This window comes from Staurois parvus, unplaced genomic scaffold (genome assembly GCF_062004578.1).
Source record: "Staurois parvus isolate SC_StPar_1 unplaced genomic scaffold, SC_StPar_1.0 ptg000750l, whole genome shotgun sequence".
NCBI lineage: Eukaryota > Metazoa > Chordata > Amphibia > Anura > Ranidae > Staurois > Staurois parvus.
In genome coordinates this window covers 1297147-1312558 of record NW_028318546.1, presented here as the reverse complement: position 1 = coordinate 1312558, position 15412 = coordinate 1297147, and the positions used below count along the sequence as shown (strand labels likewise).

The window sequence follows — 15412 nt, the reverse complement described above, 5'->3', positions numbered from 1 at the left end:
TTGAATTATACCAAAATGAGGAGTCACGGAACAGTTGGGTCTGTGTTTACAGTGTTTGGCATCCCAGCCTTTGAAACACACTGGTCCTTCAAGAACCATTGTGTTCTATAGTTGAGCCTCAGTTTTTTCCAGCATTTAACACTTGTATGCAACAAATCTAGGTCAAGAGCCATAGCAGAAGGGAGGTTGACACATACAAAATGAAACTATAAGATTTTTTTAAAGTGCACCTTTAGTCAGAGAATTAAGTCCTGTTGGATCTCTTCAGGCTGGCTCATTTTGCAGGTATACTGTAGCTATGTAAAACATTGTAAATAAGTACCTATACTATCTAAATTCCAATAATACACCATCTCACTCTACTCTGCACATGCACATGCTCTCTATTTTTAGGTACTGTGCCACATTTGTAGAGACCAATCTGCTGACATCCTAAAGATTTACTGCTCCTCAGGGGCACTGGGCTTCAGCAAAATGGCAGCCTCCGACAAGAAGCAATAGGAACAATGGTGGAGGAAATTTATAGCACACACTAATTATGGTAGCAAAATTATTAATGTGGAATGTATGTTCCTTGCTAAAGAACATTTTTTGTCAACAAACTGCCATGGGTAAAGTTCAACTATTATTTTTTTTTTGTAGGAAAGAATAAGAGTCTTCACAAAACTCGTAATTTCAAGCACAGTATATACACCCTTACAAGTAACACACAATCCATCAATCAACTATGCATTTCATCATTCTTGTAGCATGGATTACAATAGACCGCACCACTGTTGTCTTCACATTGTGATTCAGCATATTGTGTGATATTTACAGGAGGCCAGCTGGGATCTTTCTGAAGAGCTCTATATAGAACCCTGTACTTGCTATGGGACTGATATCTAAATATTCTTTTCAAAAACAGCCAAAGTCGTCTATTTTCAATGATGGCTTCCTGAAAAAAAAAAAGAAATACAGGTAGTTTAGTTATTTTCTTACTTAATCTACTATTCTACTTTATTATTTGATTTCCTAAAGTTTTTTCTTGTAAATAATTCAGTGTTTTAGTGTTTTACTAATGGCTTCTAATAAATGAGGTAAAATTGTGTGACAAATAATCTGTATACTGTGTGTATATATATATATATATATATATATATATATATATACACACGGTATATATAGTATATAGTTAGGTTGCCTGCAATGTGTTAGTTAGACAGTTGGCTTTCCCAAGCTGGGAAGGGGTTAATGTTCTGCACCTCAGTTCTTGGGCTTTTTGGTCCCCGCCTATCCGCACTGTAATATAAATAAGGGGAAGGCTGGGTTCAGGGGCCTTGGCCCACTCAGGAAGATGTTGTCATCACTGTGGTGCTCCCAGGGGTGACTGCTGTGTCCTGCAGTCTGTCAGAATTCTGCAGGAGCCTAGAGAACCACGAAGCCTTGGAAAACACCAGATATGGACTATCACCTTGCTATGCCTGCCTACTATCACCTTGAGGTATGCCTGGGCAGCTTAGTGAGATGGTTGGGAATGTTGTATTAAACTCTTCATATTGAACTGTGTTGCAGAACATTCAATAACATTACATCAACTGTTCTAAGCTTGGTCTGAAGTTACTTTAAAGGGGTACATGATGGTTCGTGGCATATGAAAAAACTAGGATCAGTAAAGCACAAGTGGAGTATGAAGCAAAGACACTACAAAAGGTTTCCTTGACAAAAGGAGCAGGAGGAGACTTGCAGTTGCCGTGGGTGACCCAGAACTGGTGCTTGGTAAAATGCAGCCTGTAATGAAGATCGGTACCTGATGCAGGTGACGGGTCCTCTGGTAGCAATGGGGTTGGTAAACTGGCTCCCGCCCCAGAGGTCAGTTTCCCAAAGTAACCGGGACCAAACCTGTGTTACCTGTGCTAGGAGGCCCGTAACTTGGCCACCTAGTACGGAAGTGAACAAGTTAACAAATGCACACATGAGTTTCGGCTAAGTGCATGGAGGGACCCTATTCTGTCACTGGGTGTGAAGTGGAAGAGGAATGCTAGATGGGTGGAGTGGGCACAGGCTCAGCCGTGTCCTTCCTAAGTGCAACAGTCACAAAGACAAGGTGTGTAGCGACACTAGTTGGAGGACGCATATCACATTGCTACACACAGTGCACAGATCATCTCTAAGCTGGGGAACCATCATAATGTTTGGCTTTCACATGGATGCTGTCCCCTCCTGGTCCTGGTTCCAGTTATTGATGAGTGTGTGCACAGGCCAAAAGGGCAAGTGGCCCAACCCACAACTATATATATATATATACTGTATATATATACACATACAGTATATTTAAATAATTTCACTTCCATACAGCACATACAGGTAAAGAACAAATTGTGAAATATATGAAGAATAGTTGAATAGTACTATACAGCTGGAGCATAGTTTAGTGCATCCACTGTAAACAGAAAACAATGTCTACTTTATGATTCTGTCTACTCATGTCACATCACAGGATAGGTGCTCTCAGTCTGGCTCCAGCCATATTAAAGAAGGGGGTGAATAGCTTTTTTATGCAATGGCTGTGTGGTGCAGGGCCACACTGTAAAAACTTTGGAAGCAGTCTAAAGTTAAGTGTTTACCTATGTGGCTTTTTCATAGCATATGTGAAAAAATCTCCCAAATTGGAACACAGATAGCAACAAAATCTAGACTTGTGCTAGCACTGTCTAAAACTCTAAAACAGTTTAGGCTTTATTTGTAATAGAAAAAAAAATCAGCACTGTGTCTTTACCCTTGTTTAGCTGAAAAATATCATATTTTTTGTATACCACCTTACCTCAACAGCGTAGGATAAAAGAAAGAATATGAGCAATAATACGAATATAGCAATTCTCCAGATGTAAGGAGTGCACAGAAGCTGAAACCAAAGGAGATAAAACAAACATTTAATCAAATACATTTGCGAAAATATAAGCAAAACCCTGTGCTGTGCTAAAATATAAACATCAAGAAAAGCCATATTTCGAGCACTGGATATAGGGGTAAAAGTAATCCTCTGTAATCTGCCAAAAGATTGCAAAAGAAGTAATGTAAAGCTGCTCTATCCATCTGTTAAATGCTATTCAAAATTAGGAAAAAGAGTAACACACTCATGCTACCAGTTTTCCCTAAAGAAAAAGTAAAATGGTGTTTTAAGTCTGATTTTTAACCACTTCGATACTGGGCACTTTCACCCCCTTCCTGCCCGGGCCAATTTTCAGCTTTTACTGCTGTCACAATTTTAATGACAATTACTCAGTCATGCAACACTGTACCCATATGAAAATTGTATCATTTTTTGAGACAAATAGAGCTTTCTTTTGGTGGTATTTAGTTGCAACTGGGTTTTTAAGAGACCCAAAAGTTTTTTAAAGACTGAAATTTTTGAGAAAAAAACTTATTTTAGTTTCTGTTATAGAATTTTGCAAATAAGTACAGTAATCTTTCTTCTTCACTGATGTTCGCTCATGAGGCTGCACTGATGGGCACTGATGAGACTACACTGATGGGCACTGTTGGGCACTGATGAGTCTTCACTGATGGGCACTGATAAGCTGCAATGATGGGCACTGATGAGGTGGCACAGATGGACACTGATGAAGCCTCACTCATGGGCACTGATGAGGCTGCACTGATGGGTGCTGATGAGGCTGTACTAATGGGCACTGATAGGGCTGCACTAATGGGCACTGATAGGGCTGCACTGATGGGCACTGATGAGTCTTCACTCGTATGCACGGATGAGGCGGCACCGATGGGTACTGATAAGCTGCACTGATGGGCACTGATAAAGAGGCACTATTGAGGCAGCACTAATGGATACTGATAAGCTGCACTGATAAGTTGCACCAATCTGCACTGATTGGCACTCATAGGGCTGCATTGATCATCTGGGCACTGATGATCAGTGCCCTGATTATCAGTGCAAACAATGTACTGACAACCTTGCTGGTTATCGGCTCTCCTTTCTCTCACATAGACACAACGCATGAGGAAAGGACTGTCGATAAAACCTGCAAGTCTGTTTACACGTAATCATCTGTGATTGGACACAGCTGCTCACATGGTAAAGGGCCACTGTGATTGATCCTGTACCCTAATCTGTGATCAAAGGACACAGTGGTTACAGAGCACACCCAATGCTCTCCCCAAGGCATGCACGGGAGGTATGATTCTGGGAGGACGTCCATGTATGTCCTCCCAGAATTGGACGACTGGACTGTAGCCATCTTTTGGCTATAGCATGGTCAACAAGTGGTAAAAGTGATTTTTTTTTTTTCAAATAACAAACATGTCTATACTTACCTTCTCTGTGCGTTGGTTTTGCATAGAGCAGCCCGCTCCTCCTCTTCTTGGGTCCCCCGCTGGCGCTCTTGGCTCCTCTCCTTCTCTGAGTGCCCTCATAGCAAGCTGCTTGCTATTTAGCGATGAGTGGCAAAATGATTATCTTGTAATCTTGATTTATGTGTGTCAATTTCATGAGTGATTAAAATAATACTGGAGTATAACACTTACTTGTAATGCATTGTATATGCGTTCAATATCAGCAAAGAGTATGAAGAGACACACACCCAGCTGTATAGGTAGCAGGCAGAAAAATATATCTGCAAAGAAAAAAGCGATAGAGACAGTATACTAGAGATTACATTTAGTGCTGTGGTATACATTATTTTTTTCTCTTGACTCATGCGTTACGTACTCATCATATGGCACTCTGTTTTTAGTTTCTTATTCTGTGTCTTTACTCTCTCTCACCTTTCTGTGCAGTGGTGTATTTAGGTTTCATGCTGCCCTAGGCAACACAAAAATTGGCTCCCCCCACAGACCCTGGCACCGACCAACACCCCCTACCCCACAAAGAGAACCTGACATTGATCAACAGCACCCCAGCCCCACCCCCACCCCCACCCAAGAGAGCTTTCCACTACCACCGCCCCCCATGCACTGGCAACCACATTCCTCACCCCATTAAGAGATAAGACACTCACCTTCACAGCTCTGGACATCCCCAGGAACAAGAGTCAGGCTCTGCATACACCATCAAGCAGCCTGCAGCTCCCACCTGGTCCCGGAGCTGTGTGTGTCTCTTTTTCCATTCCTTCTTTCTGGGGACGGCGCTGACCCCCTGAGAAATACTGCTGCCCCCCTGAAAAATGCCACCCTAGGCAAATGCCTTGTTTGCCTTGTGGTAAATACTCCCCTGTTTCTGTGTGTTAGGTAATGTGCACCTATTTTGGATCATTTGTTACTGTAACCCTTTGAATACATTTTGCCATACAAAAACACAAAAACAATCGTTTCACTGTGGCATCTCTTTACATTTCCTTCTCTAAGATGTTATCTAAAAGCTAAAAAATGGAATGTGTTTTATGGTTAAAATCATTTCAGATGAGCAGATGGGATTCAATAAGTTTTGTACAGGGACTAAATATATCACATGTGCTATTGGATCAGTGTTGGCAGCTTCACTAAAAGACAATGACATTGCTGACCTTGGACAGTGAAAATCTTTTGCTAATATACAGTATGTAGGATAACATTTAAAGCACGGCTTACATTTTACTTACTATACTTTCTTGCCCCTGTTTTTTTATCAAATCCCTGATTTGGAAACTGAAAAACAGCTATTGCCTGTAAAGAAGATTGTGACTACTTACCTCTCCTGCTGCAGACGCTGCCCAACACAACTCCATTAAAGGATGTTCTAAGAGTTTTTTTCTTTTTTACACTGATCAAATTGTGTGGGAAATCCTTCTATTGGAGCATTCTGCTATTGGCAGGATATATAATATCCACAAAACGCATTTGACTCTTAATCACTGAGAGTCCACTATTTTTGGTGAGTTCAGTATATGTTGGTTATCACGAATGGTGTTAATACACTGAAGTTTTCTGCATACGGCACTTTTTTCATTTATTTCTTTGGAGCACATTGGATTTAAGATATCTTAATTTGTTGGAATGGGACTTTTATTTGTTGCACTTTTATTTGGATATTATTTTATATATTATTATATATATTGTTTATTTAAGTTTTGTGCTTTTATTTATTTATATATATAATAATTTTTTTTGCGGTGAGCTTTTTATTTTTATATGATGTATGTGAATTAATTCTGACAATTAATACGTCTCTGTTTAGTGTCACTTTTATGTTTGTGTAGTGCTTTCTATTCTACTTCTTGCAGTTGTATATACATATTAAAGATGCTTTTGAAGTTACAGCAAAAATAAATACTTACAATTGTTATATATTGGTTTTCTGAATGGTTTTCCTTTGGAGAACACAAATGCAACAATTATACAGCTAATTGTGGTTATTGGCCATAAGGTCGTAGTTTCATAATCTTGATATTCTGAAAATTCTTGCATGGTGCTGTTCCCATCTGTGCAAGCACTATATTTATGAAACTGTATTATTGTTTCTCATAAAATATAATAGTTCAATTCCAATAATAAAACATGTGTGCACAAGATATTCTCATTATTTCATTATTTAAAAAAAACATGGTATTTGTAATCCTCTTATGTGTAATAGGGTATTTAGCAGTTGATTGAGGCACAGGAGGCTGTTTACAACTGAAAATTGCACTTTTGGACAAAATTCAGATACAAAAGAATGGTGGTTACAGTCAAGTATGGCCATAAAACAGGTCTAAAGAAGATTCCAATGTTAAATAGAGCCCATAAAGAAAACTGTACACATTGAGATGGCTGTGTCATAGGCAGAGGGTGTGACTGAACTAAGGGGTATGGTTGCCTGTCCACTTTCATAGGAATATGAGCATTGTATATTCCAAGGAGCAGGGCCCTCTAATCCCTCTTGTATTGAACTGTATTGTTACTGTACTGTCTCCCTCCATAATGTAAAGCGCTGAGCAAACTGTCGGTGCTATAGAAGTCCTGTATAATAATATAATAATTGCATATTAGGTACATTAAATATTTCTTGGTTATGAAGGGTACAAGAAGAGAAGAAGTTCTTTGTACAGCTGGTGAGAATTCAGGAGAAATACATTATTATTATCTTGCTTGGGAATCTGCTTGCCTTTTAAAATGTTTTTTCTTTATTCTGTGTGGAATAAGGACCATGTGAGGATTGTAGTATTTTTCTGTCCCCTCTCAGGCTCTAACAAAAAGCAATGATGCATGTCTCCTGGAATAGAAGACCTTTCACAATCACCCCTTTGGTAGTACCTTTCCTGCACCCTTTGTAAGATCCTTTGACTCGTCTGAGAGTGCTGGATGCCTGTTTACCACACCTTGTGTTGTTTCCTCCTTTACCCCCTACATTGCTGCTGAGCCCTGTATTGGCATAAGGGTTGGAAGAGGAAACCACAGTGCATAGCGGAGTACACTGGCCTCTGACAACTTTGGAAGTGTCAACAGCTGAGGAACATGATGGAGACTGCAGCCTGAAATGGTGGGAAGGTAGAAAACACAGGCCAAAAGAGAGGAGAGGATAAGAATTATTTTATTACAGGAGACATGCATGATGATTTTTTAGAGACTGCCATGGTCTCTCTAAAGGGTATGGTGGAACCACAGTGTAGTACATTTAGTGTAGGATATTAATATACAGGTGCTTAACTTGGGAGAAAACAGTAAAGTCTGACAGCTGGTAGAGAACAGGATGAGAAGATAAGAGACTCCACCATAGAACCGGTGGGCGATAGTAACAAGAAAGAGGCTCAAGAATTCCTTAATGTAAGCTGCAGAAACAAGGCAGAGATGGTGAACCTTGCTATAAAGTATATCTTGTACTGTTAAGAAGTGTCCATGAATAGTTGGAAAGTCTTCTTGGTTGATATTAGATTAGTAAAGATTATTTGCTGCTGTTACAGAGGAAACTATGGGGGGGATTTACTAAAACTGATGCACTCAGAATATGGTACAGCTGCACATGGTAGCCAAACAGCTTCTCACTTCAGCTTGCTCAAATGGCAATAAAACCTGTAAGCTGATTGGTTTCAATGCAGAATTGCACCCTCCAGTTTTAATAAATAACCCCCTATGTAAATCTATATCAATGTATGTAAATCGATATCAAGTAAATTATCCCTCAGTCTGACTATGTTATCTTGTATTAGGGACTTTGTGTTAAGTCCCACGTGCTGTAAGATAAGGTTCATTGCAGCCACTCCGAGAACTGCACTGTACTGTATATACAAGATTGTGTACCTAATAGTTAAAGTTCAACTTTATATGTCTAAACAAGCCCCAAATCCAGTTATTATGTGATGCATAATAAATCGTCCTGTACCTTCCCCTACTGAGACAAATTGTTCATCATTTGTATTTCACATGTTCCACCTCTCAGACACTACAACTCACAGTGGGAGGTTATAGAAACAGAGGCAATGCTGTCTAACCCTGGTAGTACCTGTATAGAAATCTAGTTGGTTGGATTTTAAGGTCTGAATTCCAATCTTGATTGGTGTGTATCTTCAATTAACAATGTATGTCACACAGGTTCCCTGTTCTCTAGCACCTCCTTAAAAGAAGGGCTTTGCAAAAAAAACAAAAATTATGCTCACTTAGGTGGGTGCAGTATTGATCAGATGCTGCAGCTGTCCCCCGCCAGCTCTGCACCGAGAACTGAGCGATCAAACACTGCTGATAGCTCAATTCTCCCCATCTGCTTTGAGCAGAGAGCAGTGATTGTCAGTCACCAGCTCTCTGCTCTGCCCCTCTGGCGCTCACTGAAGGGGGCAGGGGCAGCTGGCTCAGGCAGCAGCTTGTTGAGAGGCTGATACAGGTGCCAATCTAGGCCTATGATCAGGATCTTTTCAGAGCCTGGACTGGCTCTGTGAAGTCAGCCAACCGTGGGCCTTAGCCCACTGATGACTGAAAACGGGTCACAGGAGTGTAGTACGAACTGCTTTGGCTATACTTCTCCTTTGATGTATGTTGACGTTGCAAGCATTTAGCACTCAGTGATTCTTAATTTGTAACAAGTAAACTCCATATAGTGCCTGTGGGTACCGTTAGTACAGGCATTTAACAATTTACAGCCACTTCATATGAACATACCTAAAGTTGGATGTGCTGTACCATGGTTGCTGCTGCACCAACACAAAGCCACATGTCTGGATGGCTGTATTTAAAAGCACATTAAAGATGACTGACAGCAAGAGAGGTGGTGAGATCAGCTGTGCTGGAGGTCTGTATGGTGCCAGTTTTGGATATGCCTGTGACAAGCTCACTGTAAAAGAGAGAAATATTGGGTAACGCCTGGAGCACACTAATTGCATATCAAATGTCATCAACAGTTCAGAAGACTATCATTATTCTTTATATCAAATGTAACATGATCTAATTGATTGTATGCCAAGAAAAGGCCAGTATACTTTGTAACTAACAAAAGCTGCTTTGTATTGCTGTTTTCACTAATCTTTGAAGCAATTATCTTTCCTATTGTTTTACAATATATTTTCACAGAACTGCTGCTACATTCATTGTTTAATGACTTTGCAGCATGTGCTAGAAAATTATTGAATTCTAGGAATAACTTATCTGTTCAGCTGCATGGATCAACATTCTCTGCAAGCCTATTGTCTACTGTTCTTATTAAGAAGAGCAAGCACAGTGTGACCTGTTTATGAAGGGTAGTTTAAACTGAATTAAGAAAGCACTGAAAACTTAATAGCTTTATTGAAAGATTCAAGAACAAAAATGTCGTTTTTGATGACCAAAAGAAAAATGTTACCCAAAGCTTAAAGTTGAGCTCCAAACAGATATTAACCCCTTGCCCTCCTGAGGATTTACCCCCCTTAATGACCAGGCCTCTTTTTGCTACTCGGCGCTGCTTAATTTAACTGATAATTGCGCGGTCATGCAATGCTGCACCCAAATGAAATTTATGTCCTTTTTTTCACACATATAGAGCTTTCTTTCAGTGGTATTTGATCACCTGTGCGCTTTTTATTTTTCACGCTATACACAAAAAAAGACCAAAAATTTTGAAGAAAACTGATATTTTTTACTTTCAGCTATAAAAAATGTATAGTAAACTCAAAGTTAGTTATAAATTTAGGCCAAAATGTATTCTGCTACGTGTTTTTGGTAAAAAAAAATCCCAATAAGTGTATATTGATTGCTTTTTGTGAAAGTTATAGCGTCTACAAACTATGGTATAGATACTGCAATTTGCGCCATTTTTTTGCTATACAGCGCTTAGCTAGTTTAGCGGACAATTGCGCGGTCATGCAATACGGTACATAAATGAAATTTACATCCTTTTTTTCCCACAAATTGAGCTTTCTTTCTGTGGTATTTGATCGCCTGTGCGTTTTTTATTTTGCGCTATTAAAAAAAAGGCTGACAATTTTGAGGAAAAAAAACAATATTTTGGACTTTTTGCTATGAAACATGTCCAGTAAAAAAATGTAAAAATCAAATTTAGTCATAAATTTCTGCCAAACTGTATTCTGCGACATGTCTTTGCTAAAAAAAAAACAATACGTGTAAATTAATTGGTTTACGTGAAAGTTATAGCGTTTACAAATGGCGGCAAAGATACTGGGATTTTTAATTTTTTTTACTAATAATGGCGGCGATCAGCGACTTATGGCAGCGATCAACAACTTATGGCGGTGATCAGCGACTTATGGCAGGACTGCGGGACTGCGGCGGACATTCTGACACTGGGGGGGAACTGACTTGGGATCACTGACATCCCCAGTGACACCAATACAGTGATCAGTGCAAAAAAAAAAACTACTGACACTGTACTAATGGCACTGGGGAGGAAGGGGTTAACTTTTTTATTTACTGAAAGGGTTAACTGTGTGAGGGGAGTGTTTTACTAGGGGGCGGGGGATGTACTGCATGGGAACACGCTGATCTGGAGAGATAAACTCTTCTCTCCGGATCAGCATGTCAGGAGCTGACAGGGGACTGACAGAAAGCACGGCTGCAGTGCAGCCGTCCTCTCTGTCAGTGATTTCCGCTAATCGCTGGGACACGGTAGGTAATGACTGGCCGTGACCCGGCGACTGACACCCGCGGTCGCGATCGGCGGGCGCCCCCTACCTGTTTTGCAAACGCACGTTTTAAAACGTGGTTTTGCCTATCAGTGCCTACCTGCCACCATATTTCTACAGTGGCTGGTCAGCAAGAAGTTAAAAGAATGGATAAAATGATGCATTTTTTTTTTGTTTACAAATGTATTTATTAAGGGATAGACTACAAGAACAGCACAGCTTCATGAGGTATAGTATACATCAAGAAAAAGGCACATAAGTAAAAAGCAGTATTATAAAACACAATCATAGAAAAATAAAATTTAAGTACATGAATGAGGTAGGGAGTAAGATATGCAGAACAACTACACAACCAATGAAGATTCAATACCAATCAATCAAAATGATGCATTTTTAAAATAAATAATGTTTTTTAAATGCAACTAGTATAAATACCTAAATTTGACTTTGTATACATTTTGTAATCTCACATACGGCAGCACTGTGAGAGAGGCAGCACCTAAACCAGTTATGTGACCAGCATTTACAGGAGCGGAGAGATGACCTAAGCCTGTCACTGCCCCTTCACTGTCCAATCATAGTCTGGAGACAGAAATGAGAACTAGCTGTGTTGCTGAACTACATTTGAGAAAAGTCCGATCTCCAGGCTGGTTGTATTGCCTGGAAGGGCTGTGTAAACGTTAGGAGTAGATGGCCAGATACAAGTTTTTGACAGCTTACACAATTCCTGTATACAGTAGGTATTTCAACAATTTATTTAGTTGATTGCCTGGAGTTCCACTTTAATTATCAATTTTTGGTTGGGTATTTAGTGAACCAACTAGAAATTTAAATGAACAGAATTAAGCTACAAGAAGAACAGAATATCAACAGTGGTGCAACTGAACACCCATAGGACTGAACTCCACTCCCTTAGGTAGTGCTGCCAGTACTGTACAATAAGATTGCTCTGCCACCTTCCCCTTAAAGCCATTAATTATACAGAGGGAAGAAGCAGACTGCACAGTCACTATAAACACTACTGTCAGCAATGTTTTGCTGTGTCACAAAAAGGAAATGGTAGAAAAAGAAAAAAGGGGGATCATGCTTAAGACCACTTTGTACTGATCCTGGTAAGTGTGAGGCCCCTATGGTGCTTGTTGTATCATGCATGTACCACTGAATTTGCTTTTCTTAAAGTGTTACTAAACCCACAACAGTAAAATCAGTCTGTATATGCAGTAAAGCATATTTGGTATACACACTGTGAAACTTAAGGGGTTAATCCTCTACATTGTGTAAAAAAGACCTGTCTTCTCTGATCCTCCCCTTCTTCCACTGTCCCCCTTTTATCTCTTGATAAAACATATTGTGTGGAGTCTCTCTGCACATGCTCAGTTTGGTGTGTATTGCTAAACAGTTTTTTTTCTTGGGAGAGTGCATGTGATCAGCATATGGCCAATCAGCACTGTCCAGACAGAGGGCAGGAGTTCTACATCCTTCTAGAGCAAAATGAAAACTCCTCCTATAGGCTTTAACCAGTGCTCGGCTGGACACTGATAGAAGTCACAAGACTGCTCTAACTGCTGATGAGAAAATGTATTTAGCAGTTTATATTTACTAAAATAATTGTATTTCCATGTTCTGTGTACTGTGGGAGACCAGATATAGTGAATGCAGGGTCCTGGATTTAGTGACATTTTAAGTGTTCCTTTAGTTAGAAAATCTCAGCTGAAAAAAAGATATGAAATCACAGTTTTTTTTCCCAATGATTCTTCAGAAAATCAGCATGTTGTCTGCAGAAAATAGTATGCAGAGGAATCCAATACATCTGGTACCATGGGACCCTACTAGATCACAAAAAATCTATACATGAGACAAATAGTTTCCACCAGTTAGAAATAAAACTTTTGCAGAGATCTAAATGAAATAGAAGGGTATGGCCACGTAGCCCATATGTTAACAAATATTATTTATATTCTATTCACATGTGAGCATAGAGACTTTGATGCTGTGTTATATAAGCCATTTAGCAGATCATGTCTATGGCTCTCCTTCAGCTAACTCTGCATCCTTGGCCTCACATCAATTCAAAGTATAGCATGGTGTTTCCTTATTTTATGGTAGAATAAAAGATAGCCAGAAAGCAGGACACTTGAGTGCAGCTGACTATCTTAAATATGTATTGCACTACAGGGCAGAGGTAGTAATGTGTATGTTTGATTGACAGAGGGTTAGTTGCCTCAGAAATACTTAGACTGTACATGGTACACAGATTATTACATCTGGTATACACAGATAATTTTATTAACTCTCAAAATGTGTTTTGTCTCTATAGATTCATGCAACAATAGTAATGCTATTGTTTAACCACTTCATGTCTGGACACTTTTACCCCCTTCCTTCCCAGGCCAATTTTCAGCTTTCAGTGCTGTCGCACTTTGAATGACAATATTGCGCGGTCATGCAACACTGTACCCATATGCTTTTTTAGCATTTTTGAGACAGATAAAACTTTATTTTGGTGGTATTTATTCACCACTGGGATTTTTATTTTCTTTGCTATATAAATTAAAAAGTCCCAAAATTTTGAAAAAAGTGTTTTTCTTATAAAATTTTGCAAATAAATAATCTTTCTTCATAAATATTGGCCAAAATGTATTCAGTTATCGTTTTAGTAAACAAAAATAATCCAAATTAGTTTATAACCAAAAAGTATAATTAAAAAAAAAATTTTTTTACATTTTTATTTTATTTTTTATATTATTATTTATGTTTTTTTTTTTTAGATACTGTCACCCTAGCAGTACAGTGTCACCATAGTGACACTGTACTACTTGTTGGGGGTGATGAAGATTTTTTTTTTTTACATTGATTGCTTTTTTTACACTGATTGCTTTTACACCCATAAAGGCTGTAAAAGCAATTATTTCTCTTTCTCTCTGGCTGCATTCTTGCAGAAATACTGTGTGAGCTATGATTGGTCACAGCTTGTCACATGGTACAAGGCTGTTGTGAATAGCCTTGTACCATGTGATCTCTGTGATCATTCACAGATTTCACATGTAGTAAGCAATGATGTCAGAAGTGAAATCTTGCTTACACCTATTCATGTGATCACTGATTGGCCAATCGGTGATCACATTATCGGGACCTCACACAGAGGTCCCGTACAGCGATCGGTGTCCCAGGGAGTGCGCACAATCCAAAATGGATTATGAACGGCAACCCGCCCCTGCACTGCATCCGTCCGGCTGTTTATATACAGCGGCAGGACGGGAAGTGGTTAAATGAAACTGCACTAAACAGCTAAATAGATATGCTGTATGAAATGTGTATGTATTGACTGTTTTATCTGAAAAAGAATTTGTATAGCCAGGAAAATTACTCTGCTTTTTCCTGTTTTAACTTTTCTGTCTGCTGGATCTGTTTCCTGAATAGTGATGCTGATTAATTGTTGTTGCTGTTGATTAATTGTCCATTTAACAAGCTGGATAATATGTAACTTAAGGAGGCTGAATTGCTGAATCAGGAAATAAGTGTGTCACTTGCCTGGAAATGCAGTGTCACAGATTACTGAATGAAAGAATTACAAATCCTTTATCAGGTAAACAACAAACCTGCAATTATGCATTTAAACTGTGTAATTAGTTGTTTATCTACGAGTTCTGCTTTAATTTTTAGAATAAACATACTATACATACCTGCTCTATGCAATGGAACTGGACAGAGGTGACCCGAACCTCCTCTTCTCGGGTCCCCTGCTGGCGCTCCTCCCTTGCAAGTGCAGGCTCAATACTGAGCTATGCTGCCTGCGTTCATAGACATGATCAGTATGGCTTGGCCCCACCTCCTCTTCCAGATCTCAAGATTTGACTGACAACAGTGGGAGCCAATGGCTCCCACTGCCTCAGCAAAGCCTGTGAAAGCAGGGAGAGAAGATAGCCATGGATTGAGTAAAGAACGTATAAAGGGTAAGGGGGGAGGGTGATACTGCTACGTAAATTTTGTACCTTAATGAATGGAATACATTAAGGTAAAAAAATTTTTAGGCTTTAAAACCATTTTAAAGTGGAAGTATTTGCCAATATAAGTCTGTTTAAAAATGTTGCCTCCCTCCTCCCACCTTTGCTGTAAAGCATCTATAAAAGAACATAGTGTGAATCTGTTTTTTTCAGCTTGGGAGTGGTCACTTAATTGCAAAACAATGACTCCCCTATGTCAGTGAGAGACTGCTGCAGCAGTAGGAAGGGAGCGCAAACAACAGAGGGGCAATGGAAGCCAGTGGATAACATCGTGGCATTGTTGAGTGCTTACTGACACAGGGGAGATGCTGTTTCTGGAGCAACTGACAGCACCTGAGCTGAAAAATAGGCTACTCTTTATTATTGCAGCATAGATATGAGGGGGTGGGAGGCAACATTTTTAAGCAGACTTTTATT

The 15412-nt window shown here is 39.4% G+C and overlaps 1 protein-coding gene across 1 annotated transcript in view; it reads right to left on the bottom strand.

Annotated features, from left to right (window-relative positions):
- Positions 1-721: 721 nt before the first annotated feature.
- The window catches only part of LOC149445014 (putative cation-transporting ATPase 13A4), an 89488-nt gene continuing 74797 nt past the window's right edge, over positions 722-15412 (bottom strand). The window contains exons 26-30 of the mRNA XM_089654290.1: positions 9040-9211; positions 6249-6403; positions 4522-4610; positions 2804-2884; positions 722-937 (exon numbers count right to left, since the gene is read on the bottom strand). Of these exons, the coding sequence (XP_089510416.1) occupies positions 722-937; positions 2804-2884; positions 4522-4610; positions 6249-6403; positions 9040-9211 (713 nt within the window). The remainder of the gene's footprint in view (positions 938-2803; positions 2885-4521; positions 4611-6248; positions 6404-9039; positions 9212-15412) is intronic.